This window comes from Mandrillus leucophaeus, unplaced genomic scaffold, assembly GCF_000951045.1.
Source record: "Mandrillus leucophaeus isolate KB7577 unplaced genomic scaffold, Mleu.le_1.0 Scaffold491, whole genome shotgun sequence".
Taxonomy (NCBI): Eukaryota; Metazoa; Chordata; class Mammalia; order Primates; family Cercopithecidae; genus Mandrillus; species Mandrillus leucophaeus.
The window spans coordinates 1,131,367-1,149,860 of NW_012105265.1; the positions used below are offsets into that span (position 1 = coordinate 1,131,367).

Sequence of the window (18,494 nt, forward strand, 5' to 3'; positions counted from 1 at the left end):
CCATCAGTGTGCTGTATTCAGGAGACCCATCTCATGTGCAAAGACACACGTAGGCTCAAAATAAAGGGCTGGAGGAATATTTACCAAGCAAATGGAAAGCAAAAAAAAAGCAGGGGTTGCATCCTAGTCTCTGATAAAACAGACTTTAAACGAACAAAGATCAAAAGAGACAAAGAAGGACATTACATATTGGTAAAGGAATCAATTCAACAAGAAGAGTAACTATCCTAAATATATATGCACCCAATACAGGGGCACCCAGATTCATAGAGAAAGTTCTTAGAGACCTACAAAGAGACACACAATAATAGTGGGAGACTTTAACACCCCACTGTCAATATTAGACAGATCAACGAGACAGAAAATTAACAAGGATATTCAGAACTTGAACTCGGCTCTGGACCAAGCAGACTTAATAGACACCTACAAAACTCTCCACCCCAAATGAACAGAATATACATTCTTCTCAGCACGACATATCACTTATTCTAAAATCGACCACATAATTGGAGGTAAAACACTCCTCAGCAAATGCAAAAGAATGGAAATCATAACAAACAGTCTCTCAGGGTAAAGTACAATCAAATTAGAACTCAAGGTTAAGAAACTCACTCAAAATCACTCAACTACATGGAAACTGAACAACCTGCTCCTGAATGACTACTGGGTACATAACGAAATGAAGGCAGAAATAAATAAGTTCTTTGAAACCAATGAGAACAAAGACACAACATACCAGAATCTCTGGGACACATTTAAAGCAGTGTGTAGAGAGAAATTTACAGCACTAAATGCCCAGAAGGGAAAGCAGGAAAGATCTAAAATCGACACCCTAATATCACAATTAAAAGAACGAGAGAAGCAAGAGCAAAAAAATTCAAAAGTGAGCAGAAGACAAGAAATAACTAAGATCAGAGCAGAACTGAAGGAGATAGAGACATGAAAAACCCTTCAAAAAAATCAATGAATCCAGAAGCTGTTTTTCTGAAAACATCAACAAAATAGATAGATCGCCAGCCAGACTAATAAAGAAGAAAAGAGAGAAGACTCAAATAGACACAATAAAAAGTGATAAAGGGGATATCACCACTGCTCCCACAGAAATACAAACTACTATCAGAGAATACTACAAACACCTCTACACAAATAAACTAAAAAATTTAGAAGAAATGGATAAATTCCTGGACACATAAAACCTCCCAAGACTAAACTAGGAAGAAGTTGAATCTCTGAATAGACTAATGTCAAGTTCTGAAATTGAGGCAGTAATTAATAGCCTACCAACCAAAAAAAGTCCAGGCCCAGATGGATTCACAGCTGAATTCTACCAGAGGTACAAAGAGGAGCTGGTACCATTCCTTCTGAAACTATTCTAAACAACAGAAAAAGATGGACTCCTCCCTAACTCATTATATGAGGCCAGCATCATCCTGATACCAAAACCTGGCAGAGACACAACAAAAAAAGAAAATTTCAGGCCAATATCTCTGATGAACATCGATGTGAAAATCCTCAATAAAATACTGGCAAGCAGAATCCAGCAGCACATCAAAAAGCTTATCCACCATGATCAAGTCAACTTCATCCCTGGGATGCAAGGCTGGTTCAACATACACAAATCAATAAATGAAATCCATCACATAAACAGAACCAATGACAAAAACCACATAATTATCTCAATAGATGCATAAAAGACCTTCAACAAAATTAAACAACCCATTCATGCTAAAAACTCTCAATAAACTAGATATTGATGGAACATATTTCAAAATAATAAGAGCTATTTATGAGAAACCCACAGCCAATATCACACTGAATGGGGAAAATCTGGAAGCATTCCCTTTGAAAATTGGCATAAGACAAGGATGCCCTCTTTCACCACTCCTCTTCAACACAGTATTGGACGTTCTGGCCAGGCCAATCAGGCATGAGAAAGAAATAAAGGGCATTCAAATAGGAAAAGAGGAAGTCAAATTGTCTCTGTTTGCAAATTACATGATTGTATATTTAGAAAATCCCATCATCTCAGCCCAAAATCTCCTTAAACTGATAAGCAACTTCAGCAAAGTCTCAAGATACAAAACCAATGTGCAAAAATCACAGGCATTCCTATACACCAATAACAGACAAACAGAGAGCCAAATCATGAATGAACTCCCATTCACAATTGCTACAAAGAGAATAAAATACCTAGGAATACAACTTACAAGGGATGTGAAGGACCTTTTCAAGGAGAACTACAAACCACTGCTCAAGGAAATAAGAGAGGACACAAACAAATGGGAAAATATTCCACGCTCATGGATAGGAAGAATCAATATCGTGAAAATGGCCATACTGCCCAAAGTAATTTATAGATTCAATGCTATCCCCATCAAGCTACCATTGACTTTCTTCACAGAATTGGATAAACTACTTTTTTATGTGGCCAAAAAACTTAAGAAAAAAAGCTCACCATCACAGGTCATTAGAGAAATGCAAATCAAAACCACAATGGGATTCCATCTCACACCAGTTACGTGACAATCATTAAAAAGTCAGGAAACAACAGATGCTGGAGAGTATGTGGGGAAATAAGAACGCTTTTACATTGTTGGTGGGAGTGTAAATTAGTTCAACCATTGTGGAAGAGAGCATGGCGATTCCTCAAGGATCTAGAACTAGAAATACCATTTGACCCAGCAATCCCATTACTGGATATGTACCCAAAGGATTATAAATCATTCTACTATAAAGACACATGCACACATGTTTATTGCGGCACTGTTCACAATAGCAAAGACGTGGAAGCAACCCAAATGTCCATCAGTGACAGACTGGATAAAGAAAGCGTGGCACATATACACCATGGAATACTAGGCAGCCATAAAAAAGGATGAGTTTGTGTCCTTTGCAGGGACATGGATGAAGCTTGAAACCATCATTCTCAGCAAATTAACACAAGAACGGAAAACCAAACACTGCATGTTCTCACTCATAAGTGGGAGGTGAACAAAGAGAACACATGGACAAAGGGAGGGGAACATCACACACTGGGGCCTGTCAAGGGGTGGGGGGCTAGGGGAGGGATAGTATTAGGAGAAATACCTAATGTAGATGACGGGTTGATGGGTGCAGCAAACCACCATGGCACATGTATACCTAAGTAACAAACCTGCACGTTCTGCACATGTACCCCAGAATTTAAAGTATAATAATAATAATAAAAATCAAGCACCATGCTAAATGCTTTGTATCATAATCTAACAACACACCATTCATTAAGCAGTAATCCCATGAGGTGGGCATTATCATTCCCATTTCATTCCCATCAGGAAATGGCCTTAGAAGGTGACATAGCAACTGGCAGGATCAGAGTTCAAACCCTGGTTTTATCTGGCTCCAGAGCCTTGGAAACATTACCCTATTCAGACTTCTGGTAAAAAATTGCAATTCACACTATTTTAATCATAGTAGAGAGGCTTGTTCAGATACACATATCTCACTCTGTCATCCAGGCTGGAGTGCAGTGGTTTAATTATGGCTCACTGGAGCCTTAAATTCCTGGGCTCAAATGATCTTCCTGCATTGGACTCCCAAAGTGCTGGGATACAGCATGAGCCACTGCATCTGGTCTAGATATATTAAAGACAGTCTATAAGATGAACCAGTTGGGTTTACCTAGAAGAGTGACCGCATCTGGTTAAAGCCTTTGAGCATATATTGTTACTCTACATACCTGTCATAATCTGTAGCATTTTTTGGCAGAAAAACTGGAGGTAAAGAAAGAGTTTAATAATACATACATATGCATATTTATATAAACAATTAATTTCTATATTAGAAATCTGAACAAATTTAAATTTCTGGCACAGTTTTATTAACCTTTAATTTTACAAGTTTGAAAACTGATAAAACCTACATAACAACTGCTATGGAGAGGAATTTGGCAATGTCTAATAAAATGACATATTCATTTACCCTTTGACTCAGCAATCCAATTTCTAGAAATCTATCCCACAAAGGCCAGGCATGATGGCTCATGCCTGTAATCCCAGCACTTTGGGAGGGTGAGGCAGGTGGATCACCTGAGGTCAGGAGTTCGAGACCAGCCTGGCCAACATGGCAAAGCCCCGTCTCTACTAAAAATTCAAAAATTAGCCAGGTGTGGTGGCACGTGCCCATAGTCTCAGCTACTAGGGAGGCTGAGGCAGGAGAATCGCTTGAACCTGGGAGGCAGAGGCTACAGTGAGCCGAGATCACGCCATTGCACTCCAGCCTGGGTGACAGAGCGAGACTCTGTCTTAAAAAAGAAAGAAAGAAATCTATCCTACAAATATACTGGCAAAAATACAAACAGACATCTGCACAAGACTGCAAATTGAAATATTATTTGTAATAGCAAAAGACTGGAAATAATCTAAATGTTCATCAGTGGAGGACCAGTTGAATAATGTAGTGTGCTTCCACAATGGAGTACTATGTAGCTATTAAAAGGAATGATGAATATCTACTTATAGTTATGCCTAGTTTAATGACAGGGATATGTTCTGAGAAATGCTTCATTAGGTGATTCTGTTGTTGTGGAAACATCATAGAGTGCACCCACACTAACCTAGATGGTATAGCCTCCTACACACCTAGGCTATATGGTCTAGCCTATTGCTCCCAGGCCACAAACCTGTAGAGGATGTTACTGTGCTGAATACTGTCGGCAACCGTAAACAGTGGTAAGTATTCGTGTATCCAAACATAGCTAAATGTAGAAAAGATGCAGTAAAAATGCAGTATTAAAATCTTTTTTTTTTTTTTTTTTTTTTTGAGATGGAGTTTTGTTCTCGTTGCCCAGGCTGGAGTGCAGTGGTGCAAACTTGGCTCACTGCGACCTCCATCTCCTGGGTTCAAGTGATTCTCCTGCCTCAGCCTCCTGAGTAGCTGGGATTACAAGCATGTGCCATCATGCCCAGCTAATTTTTTGTATTTTTCGTAGAGATGGGGTTTCATCATGCTGGCCAGGCTGGTCTCAAACTCCTGACCTCAGCTGATCCATCCACCTCAGCCTTCCAACGTGCAAGGATTACCAGTGTGAGCTCCCACACACGGCCAGTATTAAAATCTTATGGGACTGCTGTCACTGACCAAAATGCTGCTATGCATATTGGTATGGAGTGATTTTCTAGATAGAAATACTGTATACTTTTACAGCATATACTTTATACACTATATATACTTTTCTCCACCTCATTTTTATTTTAAGTGAAAAAAGTGAGGATATATATAAATATTTCTTTACATTAAAAAAAGAAAGATAAGCCACAAAATAAATAAAATGGTTACATAGAGGGAGAGGGAGGGGCCTAGATAGAAGGTAGGGAGGAGCCAGATTCCCCGGGGTGAAATGGGTCTATTTTCCAGATTGGACTCTGGTACCTGTAGATATTTTAAACTATAAAACAAAATTAAATGAAAAGAAAAGTCATTCCTACAAAATAAAAAAGCAAATTAAACAAATGAACTTAAGAATGTATGAAGTCAGCAGCTTAACCACATGGAAAAGGATTATTTCAAGTGACTTCAAAATACAGTGACTTGACTGTACCAGATGAGACATAGTTTGAGAAAGAAACTTCATAAATAATCTTAAACTACTTTCTCTATTCATTTGTTAGTGATAATATTGGTACTGCTATTCTGAATCTAATTAATATGTATATACATATTAATTTGAATCTAAATATCAAGATATTCAGCATAAAATAAAATTAAAAACCAGAGATACAGACACAAAATCAAAGAAATTAAGTAAAAACATATAACCCTAAATGATTACAGATTATTAATATAAATGCTTTAAAAATACATAATTTCTAATTCCGTCCACTGAAAAGGCCGAGAACTAATGCCCATTTTGATGTGAGGAGCACCTTTCCTGCCCAGGTTGTGGTCTCTGCTTCTCATGTCTACTGCAAGGAATCAGGACTCCTTGGAGAAGTAACGGATTCTAAGTTTGTGGGGGGGAAATGTAAAAGATGAGTCTGAAACATTTTATAGCAGAAGGCCAAGGAGTTACTAAACATCTTTAACATTGGGCTGTTGTTCAAGGGACTTAGGGATTAAACTGAAGAAGCTCCCACTGCGCAAAGACACGGCAGTCTGAGCTTCTGTAAGAATAATAACATTGCACAGGCCCAGTGGCTCACACCTGTAATTCCAACACTTTGGGAGGCCGAGGCAGGTGGATCACCTGAGGTCAGGAGTTTGAGACCAGCCTGGCCAACATGGTGAAACCCCATCTCTACTAAAAATACAAAAAAATTAGCTGGGCCTGGTGGCGGGCACCTGTAATCCCAGCTACTTCGCGAGGCTGAGGAAGAAGAATTGCTTGAACCTAGGAGGCAGAGGTTGCAGTGAGCCGAGATCGCGCCATTGAACTCCAGTCTGGGCGACAAGAGTGAAACTCTGTCTCAAAAAAAAAAAAAAGAATAAGAACATTGATTAATTGTAACACATCAAGTACATGAAAATCTGTACGTTCCTAATGAATAAAGGGAAAGAGTCAAGCCTTTCCTGGACAAACTTTTCCTCAGGATACTCAGGTCATTAGTGAGTTTCCCTCTAGAGAAGTATTTTAGAAAACAAATGAAGAAGAAATGGTAGAATTAGCATATTACCATGTTACCAATATCTAATGACAGAATGGTTGTAGCCTATGATCATTAGATATTATATGGCCTTGACATGAGAAATTTTTACGAAAATATCAAACCTTCATCAGCTGGGCGTGGTGGCAGGCGCCTGTAATCCCAGCACTGTGGATCACCTGAGGTCAGGAGTTTGAGCCTGGCCAACATGGCAAAGCCCCGTCTCTACTAAAAATACAAACATTATCAGGGCATGGTAGCAGGGGCCTGTAGTCCCAGCTACTTGGGAGGCTGAGGCAGGAGAATCGCTTGAACCCGGGTTGCAGTGAGTCAAGATCGCGCCATTGCACTCCAGCCTGGGTGACAGAGCAAGACTCCATCTCAAAGAAAAAAAAAAATCAAACTTTCATCATGTCAATTTTTAGATGTAACTGTCAGATTACAAGAAATACAAAGGACAGGAGAACACATTAATCAAGGCTATAGTGAGCAAATACAGAATGTGTAAATTCTATAAAGCAAATGACCAGGTTTCTTTAAAAAATAAATTGCAAGATAAAAGAAGGAAGGGAAAATTTTATGTTAAAAGACACTTAAGAGACCTATCACCTATACTGAATCCTGGTTTAATAAATCCCATAAGACCTTCTAGTGAGACAGGATGTGGAAGCAGAACAGTGATACTGGTGATCCCGACTCTGTGTAGGCCTAAGCTAATGTATGTGTTTGTGTCACAGTTTTTAATAACAAATTTTAAAAATAGAAAATAGCTTATAGAATAAGGTAAGGACATAAAGAAAAATATTTTTGTACAGCTCTATAAAAGGCTTGTGTTTTAAGCTCAGTATTATTACAAAAGAATCAACAAAATTTTTTTAAGTTTATAAAGTAAAAACATTACAATAATCTAAAGTTAATTTATAATTAAAGAAAGAAAATTTTTTTTATAAATTTGGTGTAGCCTGTGTGGTGTTTATAAATCTATGGTAGTGTACAGTAACGTCTGGGGCCTTCACATTGCTCAGCACTCACTCACTGACTCACACAGAGCAACTCCCAGCCTTCTAAGCCCCATTCATGGTAAGTGTCCTATACAGGTGTACCTTTTTTTTTTTTGTGAGACGGAGTCTCGCTCTTGTCACACAGGCTGGAGTGTAATGGTGTGATCTGGGCTCACTGCAACCTCTGCCTCCTGGGTTCAAGTTATTCTCCTGCCTCAGCCTCCTAAGTAGCTGGGATTAAAGGCGCCCGCCACCACACCTGGCTAATTTTTGTACTTTTAGTAGAGATGGGGTTTCACGTTGGCCAGGCTGGTTTTAAACTCCTGACCTCAGGTGATCCATCCACCTCGGCCTCCCAAAGTGCTGGAATTACAGGCGTGAGCCACCGCGCCTGGCCAGATGTACCATTTTTTAATCTTTTATACTGTATTTTACTGTATCTTTTTAATGTTTAGCCATGTTTAGACACACAAATAGTCACCACGGTATTACAATTGCCTACAATTTTCAGTACAGTAACAGGCTGCACAGGTTTGTAGCCTAGGAACAATAGGCTACACCACATACCCTAGGTGTGTAAGAGGCTGTACTGTTGAGGTTGTGTAAGTACACTCTATGATGTTCATACAAGGATGAAGTCATTAGGGATGCATTTCTCAGAACATATCCCATCATTAAGTGATGCATGACTGTATATAGATGATGCTTGGAATTTTCCTCAAAACACTCCAGGCATATGGGGGAGTATAGAGAGGTATTGATAAAGCAAGAGTGTCTGTGAGTTGATAATTGCTATAGCTGGGGGTGAGGGGTCCTCGGGATACACTGTACTATCCTCTCCTGTTTTATAGGTTGGTGCAAAAGTAATTGTGGTTTTCACAATTACCAACCTAAATAAGTACGTTTGAAATGTTTGTGTATCTTGAAATTTTCTACAATAAGAGATGGTTAAGAACTTTCACACATAAAATGTTTTTCATAATTTGCTCTCTCTACTTAGATGAATTAGTGTTTACCTAACAACCTAATGATGAAATTCACCATCATAAAGATCTTATTATCATTAGTTATTCTTCTAGTACAGGAAGGGGACATTAATAATTAGCTTATAGTGGCCAGGCATGGTGGCTCACGCCTGTAATCCTGGCACTTTGGGAAGCCAGTGGGTGGACCGCTTGAGCCCAGGAGTTTGAGATCAGCCTGGACAAGATGATGAAACCCTGTTTCTACAAAAAAAAAAAAAAAAAAATTAGCCAGGTGGGCATGGTGGCACGTGCCTGTAGTCCCAGCTACTTGGGAGGCTAAGACAGGAGGATCACTTGAGCCCAGGAGGAATAGGTTGCAGTGAGCCGAGATCGCATTACTGCACTCCAGTCTGGGCAGCAGAGCGAGACAATTAAAAAAAGGAGCCTGCAGAAAGTCTGTTTGGCTGTTATGCCTTATGCCACAATGCATCTCAGGCTGAGAACTATTTCTCCACAAAATTAAGACTGAAGTTACACTTAGGAGTGTTTCTTATAAGTAGGCCCTGTGATTATTTTTTTACTTAAATTGGGTCACATGTTATTTATTTTATTAAGAAACAAGATCACTACCTCTGCATGAGTAAGCTCAGGTGCCACCAATCCACGTCCCAGATGAACCAACAAACCTAGGAGAAAGGAGCGATGGAGCAATGTCACTTACCTAGCTGTCTCCTCAAACTGTATGTCATCCACTGAGGCTGTAACACAGGAAACTCCAGCATGTTTCTCAGCTTCAAAAAATACATAAAAACATGCTGCTTTAGTGGTGATATTAGAATATTTCAGTATAAGGGAAAGGAATGAAATGTAAGTGCATTGATCTTAGTCATCCATCCCTCATTCATTATAGCACCACTGTACCCACAATTTGTGGATCAACTGGCTCCATACAAGCTTCTCTGCTCTGTTATGTTTCTACTGTGTGGTAATTACTGCACTTCATCCTAAATTTTAACTTACATGATCTTGTATTTGAAATTTAATACCAATATCCCACAAATCTAGCTATTGAAATAGCAATTTTAGTAAGTTGGTGCTGACTTTAAATATTTTATCAGGTACTATCCTTCTTCTTTTAAAATCAAGGCATCACAGGTTAAATGATTTTTTTTTTATTTTTTTTTTGACGGAGTCTCCCTCTGTCGCCCAGGCTGGAGCACAGTGGCGATATCTTGGCTCACTGCAAGCTCCGCCTCCCGGGCTCACACCATTCTCCTGCCTCAGCTTCCCGAGTAGCTGGGACTACAGGCGCCTGCCACCTCGCCTGGCTAATTTTTTTGTATTTTTAGTAGAGACAGGGTTTCACTGTGTTAGCCAGGATGGTCTTGATCTCCTGACCTCGTGATCTGCCCGCCTCAGCCTCCCAAAGTGCTGGGGTTACAGGCGTGAGCCACCGCGCCCCGCTGCGTGAATGATTTAACCACTGTAAGCGCTGAGTGGTACTGGAAACCCCGAGTCATCCCAAATCAAAGAGGATCTTCTCTGGGTATCAGAGAAAGAGAGATGGGCACACAGGAGATATTTAGTCAATATTTATTTTATTATTACCAAATTTATGCCAAATTCAGTATACATTAATTGCCTTGAAGGAGGAGTATTGAGTAGGGTGGGAGAGTCCAGGAAGAAGCCTGGTTATTTCCCTGTTCTATGTCTGCACGTAATTTGCTCAGATTTTTTTTTTTTTTTAATTGCAGGATTTGCTTTACATAAAAAAATACCAGAATTTATCCTCTGTGGGAAAGATTTTGACATGTGCTTCTGCCAGATTTGATTTTGGGAAACAGTCAATTGAAAGCCAAACAGATTATATTGGCTTTATAAGAACTTTTGACCTCATTTTAGTTTTGGAGACTTCAGTCCTGGTGCCACATGATTAAGAAAAACGAGTAAATTGTACTGAATTTGTCTTCCGTTTGTGTACTAGATCATTATAACTACCTATGTATTAATTGATAGTCCTAGGTAAGAAGACATGAGAGATACTCCACTGGGCACGTATTTAACACATTCCTTTCTAGGATCTAATTCTGCAGAAAATTGCACATTCAAATGTTACTAGTTGGAAGGAACCATCCTTCCAACTAGTTCAGGGAAAGGAAGGGAATATGGAAGAATTGGGCTGTAGGAAGGCTCAAGGTGGACTCAATTTAATTCAATGCACCAAACATTTGTTAAGTTCTTGCTGATTTCCAGACACTGAGTTGAATGAGTTATTATTATTATTTTTTTCCAGACAGAGTCTCACTCTGTCACCCAGGCCGGAGTGCAATGGTGTGATCTTGGCTCACTGCAACCTCCGCTTCCCGGGTTCAAGTGATTCTTCTGCCTCAGCCTCCCGAGTAGCTGGGACTACAGGCGTGCACCACCATGTCCAGCTAATTTTTTGTATTTTTAGTAGAGACACGGTTTCACCATATTAGCCAGGATGGTCTTGATCTCCTGACCTTGTGATCTGCCCACCTCAGCCTTCCAAAGTGCTGGGATTACAGGCGTGAGCCAGTGCATGAGCTCTATCTTTTAAGCAGTCCACTCCATGGCACTTAGAGATGCAGCCATAGTCAGTACCCTTTCAGAGCTTAAGTTTTCCAGGGAACTACTGAAACCTTGCAAATACATGCTTAAATCATTGATTAAAGAATACTTCATAAACATTCATTCCAGTTACTTGACATGAGGGAATGGGATGTTGAGGTTATTAATTCTTAGTAATAAAGTGTTATAATATAGACCAACATGAGTATCTTGAGTATTTTTTTCTTTTTTTTTTTTAAGAGACAAGGTCTCTATCACCCAGGCTGGAGTGTAGCGGCATGATCATAGCTCACTCCAGCCTCGAACTCCTGGGCTCAAGTGATCTTGCCTCAGCCTCCTGAGTAGCTAGGACTATAGGCATGTGCCACCACAGCTAGCTAACTTTTAAAAAATTGTTTAAAATATTTTTTTGTAGAGACAGGTTCTCATGATTTGGCCCAAGCTGGTCCCAAACTCCTGGGCTCAAGTGATGCTCCCGCCTTGACCCCTCAAAGCACTGGAATTACAGGCATAAGCCACCATGCCCAGCTGAGTTATCAATTGTGAATGACTTAAATGATAACTAAAATGCAGTAACCAGTAAAAAAAAAATTTAAACTTTTATTGTTTATATTGGGTATCCTGTATCTATAGCACAAGGTTTCTTAAGGGATCAAGAAGTATCAAAATCATGACAGTTACTTTTTATTAAGCATTTATTATTGATCAGGCACTGGACTAGTCATTTAAGCATGTTAATTACATGAAGTTGGTACTGTTATTAGCTCCCTTTTATAAATAAGAAAATTTAGGTTTAGAAAGATTAAATGCATTGTCCTAAATAGTGATTTTGACTATAAAAGCAATAGGAACTTTCAGGAAAGAGGTTAGACAAACCAGAGAACGCTACCAGAGAAGAACGTGACTCAATGTGGGTTTCAGGAGCTCAATAATCATGATTTATGCTATTGATTTTCAAGGGTCATTAAACTAAAAGAAACAAAAATATGGAGAACACCATAGGGTCCTGGCTTCACATGTCATTTCATGCGTGCTGTGTTTTTAAACAAGTGTCAATTAGATGACATGAACTCACAAGACTGGCTTGTTCTGGTTCTTGATTTTTGATTGCCCTTCGTACAGTGTACCAGCAGAAGTGGAAAACCCTAAAGCTGTTTCTGATTTCCTGGGAGAACTAAGAGAAGCTAAGTGATTGTAAAGTAAGTATGAAATGATGACTGATAAAAATAGTGGTAACGTTCCTTCACTCCTTCCTTCCTTCAGCAGATATTGATTGAGCACCTGTGTTATGCAAGGCAGCCTCTGTGTAAGGTGCTGGCAATGGGAAACAGCCAGGACCCCTGCTCTCATGGAGTCTAGTGGATGAGCCAGAGGTTAATTAAATGGATATTGATATGGTTTGGCTGAGTCCCCACCCAAACCTCATCTTGAATTGTAGCTCCCATAATTCCCACATGTTGTGGGAAGGAACTGGTGGGAGATAATTGAATCATGGGGGCGGATCTTTTCTGTGCTATTCTCATGATAGTGAATAAGTCTCATGAGATGTGATGGTTTTATAAGGGGAAACCCCTTCTGCTTGGTTCTCATTTTCTCTCCTGCCACCACCATGTAAGAAGTGCCTTTCGCCTTCCGCCATGACTGTGAGGCTTCCCCACCCACGTGGAACTGCGAGTCCAATAAATCTCTTTTTCTTTATAAATTACCCAGTCTCAGATATGTCTTTATCAGCAGCATGAAAATGGACTAATACAGATATATAATGACAAAATGGACTAAGTGCGCTGAAGAAAACAGGGATTTTATGAGAGTCAGTAACTGAAATAATACACTAGGTGGGGTGTCCAGGAAGGCTTGAGGGCAGCAGAGGGGAGGGCCTGCTGAGCAGAGGGAACAGTAATTACAAAGGTCCTGGTGACTACAATGTAGAGAGTAGGAGGGAGAGTGGGTGGGATGAGGCTGGAGTGAAGGCTGAGGACAGGCTATGCACAGGGCCTTGAAGCTCTTGGTTGAAAGTTTTTGTAATTATTATTCTTCAATATATTGTCGCACTGCCTTCTGGTCTCCACTGTTTCTGATGAGGTCAGTGGTAATTCTAATTATTGTTCTCCTATATATGGTGTTTCAGTCTGGCTGCATTCAAGATTTTCTCTTAATCATTTTGACTATGATATGCCTGGATATATTCTTTGTATTCGTTTTTCTTTCTTTCTTTTTTAAATTGGAGACAGAGTCTCGCTCTGTCGTCCAGGCTGGAGTGTGGTGGCACAGTCTTGGCTCACTGCAACCTCTGCCTCCTGGGTTCAAGTGATTCTCCTGCCTCAGCCTCCTGAGTAGCTGGGATTACAAGCGTGTGCCACCGTGCCCAACTAATTTTTGTATTTTTAGTACAGATGGGGTTTCACCACGTTGGCCAGGCTGGTCTTGAACTTCTGACCTCAGGTGATTTGCCTGCCTCAGCCTCCCAAAGTGCTGGGATTAAAGGTGTGAGCCACCATGTCCAGCCTGTATTAGTTTTTCTTGATGTGCTATAACCTTGAATCTGTAATTGTATGTCTTTCACCATATTTGGAACTCTAATTGCATTTGTTTTATTTTTCCACAAATCTCTGATACTTTATTTTATTTACGTCTTTTTTTTTTTTTTTTTGAGACAGGGTCTTGCTCTGTTGCCCAGGCTGGAGTAAAGTGGTGGAATCATGGCTCACTGCAGCCTCGACCTCCCAGGCTCAAGTCATCCTCCCACCTCAGCCTCCTGAGTAGCTGGGACTACAGGTACATGGTACCATGCCTGGCTAATTTTAACATTTTTTTTGTGTGTGTGGTAGAGACAGGATCTCCCTATGTTGCCCAGACTGGTCTTGAGTTCCTGGGTTCAAACCATCCTCCTACCTGAGCCTCCCAAAGTGCTAGGATTACAGGCATGAACCATTGTGCCTGGTCACACTTTGTTTATTTTTAAAATTCTTTTTTTTCTGTTCTTAGATTGGATAATTTCTAGTGATGTATTTTTGCATTTACTAACTCTTTTCTCAGTCATGTCCATTCTGCTGTTAAGCCTAGCCATTGAGTTTGTTATTTTAGACACTGTATTTTTCAGTTCTGGAATTACCATTTGGCTTTCAAAAAATAGTTTCTATTACTCTGCAGAAAGGTACTGCCTTTTCAATGTTTTTTTTTTTTTTTTTTTTTCTTTTGAGATGGGGTCTCACTCTTTTGCCCTGGCAGGAGTGCAGTGGTACAATCTCGGCTCACTGCAATCTCCACCTCCCAGATTCAAGTGATTCTCCTGCCTCAGCCTCCCGAGTAGCTGGGATTACAGGTGCCTGCCACCACACGTGGCTAATTTTTGTGTTTTTAGTAGAGACGGGGTTTCATCATGTTGACCAGGCTGGTCTCAAACTCCTGACCTCAAGTGATCCAACCGCCTCAGCCTCCCAAAGTGCTGGGATTACAGCAATCTTTATTACCATATTTTTCATTATATTCTTGAGCACAGTTATACTAGTTGCTTTAAAATCCTTGAAGCTTAATTCCAGCATCAGGGTCATCTAGGGATGAATCTCCATTGATTGTCTTTTCTCTTAAGAATGAATCATGTTTCCCTTTGTATGTCAAGTAATTTTGAATAATATCCTAGCCATTGTGAGTGATCCATTGTAGAAACTGTGTTTCTCAGAAAAGTGTTGGTTTTGTTTTTGGTTTTGTTTTTTAAAGCAAGCAGTTAACCTGACCAAACTGAAACTATAATCTGTCTACCTGCAGATGGACACAACTATTTTCAGTTCTTTTGGCCTCAACCAGGAGGTCTGGAGTACGTCCTAGTATACATGATTCAAGATTTGCCAGGTATCTGGACAAAGATGATAGTTAGATTTTAGGGCTCTCTCTCTCTCTCTGGCTCTTTCCTTTCTGGAACTTTCCCTTTTGTATTTCAGTAGCTGTACTTTTCCCAAACCCTGTCTTTGGGCTCTTCAATCCAGCAAGCCTATGGGTTTACCATCAGAACCATAGCTGGGACCAGACTGGCATTTTCTTTCAGGCTTCAAGTCATTTAAAAAACAAACACAGAAAAAGCCAACATCATTTTGTTCTTTCATGTGTTAACTTTCAAGTGTTCTAAGCCTACTTTTGTTCACTTTTCACCTGCCTTAAGTCTCTTTTATTTAGTGTTTTGCCCAGAGTTTATAATTATTATCTGTGGGAGATTTTTTAATAGGAAGCACTTGAATATGTTAGAAATATCCTTAAAGCCCTTGGTGAAGAAAAGAAAGGGAAAAATGAACAAAACATATGACATGATCAGATTAGCATCTTCAAAGGTTACTTTAGAAGCAGTGTGGAGAGGAGACCAGAATGAATGGAGACTGGTTTGGAAATCACTGCTGAAGTCTGCATGAAAGATGATGAGAGCTTGGACTAGATGGTCGCATTGGGGGTGCGGCACAGTGCTTGGCTTTCAGAGATTCCTTTAGGGGGTAACACTGATAGGACTTCCTCCATGCATAGAGTATGTGAAGGGAGAAGTAAGGTGGAGAGAGATATCAAGGATGACTCCTAGACTTTTGACTTGCTCAACTAGAGGAGTTGGGTGCCACTAGATTCACAAATAGAAAACTGTGTGTGTAAGATGTTCCAAATAATACACGGACGTGTGAGATAGAGGATTACTCAGATGGCTTCAAGCCTTTAGACTTAAGGAACTGGAAAAATAATGGGGCCACAGACAGAAGTGAGGATAGTGAGAATATTTCATCTTTCTTTAAATATTGAGAAGACATTTTGGAATCCAGCAGGGCCTAGGGGTCATAGCAATGCCTTGGGGCCATGACTGGGATTGCAGTAATGTGGCTAAAAAGATAATCCTGGCCTATAAAAAACTCTGAGAAAATCCCAGAGAAATCAGTTTTGTATTACTATACAGATTCAATTACACCTTGGCTAAATAATGTCCCCTGCTTATGTGGTGCCTCGGGTCACCACAGAGTGTTTAACACAGGCATGATTCATATTGCCCAAACCAACTTTATCACACAGGTTTTCTTAATAATAGTAATATTATCAGTGATTAATATTATACTACTAATAGTAATGTAACTATTAAGGTATAGAGTAATTGATTGTCAGTTGGATCTTTCCATGGTTTTGAAAGATGTCAGGTCATAGAAATGATGACAACTGCAGGTGGGCCACTGTTTCTCCATCACAAGACAGAGGCACTAAACAAGGTAACTAAAAGTCACTTCAGTGGTCTCATAATGTATTCAGTTGCCTTGGAAATAGGCATCATTATTATTAGCAACCTCAGTGGTTTCTGTATGGTTTCTTTTTCCTACGTGTGGATTCATTTTGTATTCATGCTTCCATTGTTACCTTAATATAACCAATCTCAAATCCTGTTTAAAAAAAAAAAAGGCTTAAACAAGTCATTGATTTCTCACAGTTGTGGAGGCAGGGAGGTTCCAGATCGAGGTGCTTGCCCGTGTAGGTCCTAGCGAGGGCTCTCTTCCTGGCCTGTGGATGGCTGTCTTCCTGCTGTGGCCTCACATGGCAGAGAGATGAAGCTCTCCAATGTCTCTTCTTATAAGGACATTAATTGTATAGGACCAGAATTCCACTCTTATGACCTCATTAGCCTTAATTCTTCACTCCAAATAGAGCCACACCAGGGCTTAGGACTTCAATGTATAAATTTCGGTGGGTGGCATGGGGGGCATAATTCAGTCCTTAATAAATGTTTTTGCCATTTTTACTGTCATTCTCTAACAAGGACACAGTGGAGTTTTCCAGAGACTATGTAAGGGTGTGGTAGCAGCACGGTGAATGCAGAAGCAGGTATGAGAAGTCAGCAATCCTCTGTTAGCCAGACTTTAGAGAGACTCGCCAGGATGTAACCTGTCACCACTCCTCTAGCTACACTTTTGTTCTTGTGGAAAATAGTTATTTCTTTAATTAAAAATGTTATGTCAACATGTAGTCCATTTTTTTTAAAAAAAAATAATTAAAAAATTTTAAATTTCTGTTACAGTAAATGTGGTATAAATAGCCTACATAAACAAAAGCTGGCTGGGTGCGGTGGCTCACACCTGTAATCCCAACACTTCGGGATCCTTGAGTCCAGGAGTTTGAGACCAGCCTGGGCAACATAGTGAGACCCTCATCCCTACAAAAGCAAAACAAAACAAAACCCCCCAAATTAGCTGGGCCTGGTGGCGTGCGTCCGTGGTCCCAGTTACTCTGGAGGCTGAGGTGGGAGGATTGCTTTAGCTCAGGGCGTCGAGGCTGCAGCGAGCTCTGATGGCACCACCGCACTCCAGCCCGGGCAAGAGTGAGACCTTGTCTCAAAAACAACAACAAACAAACAAAAAACCCCGCAAAAGCTCTCTGGGCTCCTCACTTATTTAATGGAATGAAGGAGTCCTGAGAGCCACACATTTGGGAACCATTGGTCTCGGCCATGCCCAGCGCGGGCGCACTGTCGCAACACCCCTACCCCTGGCTGCTCAGGGCTCAGCTGTCCGCAAGTACCTTCCTCGCCTTCCTCCTCCCCGCCACCCCCAGCCGCCGCCGCTCCCGCAGCCCCGGCGCCCGCCTACCCGCCAGGCAGGCGGTAGTGTCGATCCACTTGAGCAGCTGCCCGGCGCTCAGCTCACCGCGGGCAGTGGCGTGCGCCGGCTGGATGGCCTGGCTCATGAGCACCTCGCCTGATGCCGGCCGCTCCATGGCCAGGGCTAGAGTGCAATGCCTGTGGCCCCGACGCCCGGCCGTGCCCGCTCTGCCCGCCCCGCCCAGCTCCAAAGGGCGCTGGCGCTGCCTGCCCGGGCCGCGAACCTCTGACCCTCTGGCCGCAGGGAGGTGGGGGCTGCAAGTGAGGGGGCCCTCAGGACTATTGCGAGTGGGGGAAAGTCAGCGCTCTCGGGTCTCGGGAGAAGTCCGGGAAGTGCGCGGGGTGGGGGCTCCCGGGTAGACAGGTCTGGAAGGCGGCTCCCCTAGGGCCAGAGCACGAGGAACATCTTTTGAGATAAAAAAGCTGTTACACTTTCTAGAGCTGCTATCAGTGACTGCACAAAGCAGTCCTCATTAGGGACACAGTGTCTCCGCAAAACCTCCAGCATCTAATGGATTGGTGGATGTCTGAGTGTCAGGGGAGGCTGCGCCAGGGAGCACATTTACGATGGAGAACTGGAAACCCGGAGAAGGGGAGCAAGCAGGTGAGGTGATAGGAGCCGCTAAGCGACCTGGATCACCTTGGCTGGAACCCAGGGCTCCTGACTATCTGGAATAGCACCGAGAAGCCTAGCCGACTCGCACGAATT

The 18,494-nt window shown here is 41.3% G+C and overlaps 1 protein-coding gene across 1 annotated transcript in view; it reads right to left on the minus strand.

Moving 5' to 3' along the window:
- The window catches only part of ACOT12 (acyl-CoA thioesterase 12), a 74,499-nt gene extending 56,575 nt beyond the window's left edge, over positions 1 to 17,924 (minus strand). Inside the window, exons 1-2 of the mRNA XM_011995570.1 lie at positions 17,775 to 17,924; positions 9,308 to 9,377 (exon numbers count right to left, since the gene is read on the minus strand). Of these exons, the coding sequence (XP_011850960.1) occupies positions 9,308 to 9,377; positions 17,775 to 17,901 (197 nt within the window). The 5' untranslated portion in view covers positions 17,902 to 17,924. The remainder of the gene's footprint in view (positions 1 to 9,307; positions 9,378 to 17,774) is intronic.
- Between the last annotated feature and the right edge of the window lie 570 nt (positions 17,925 to 18,494).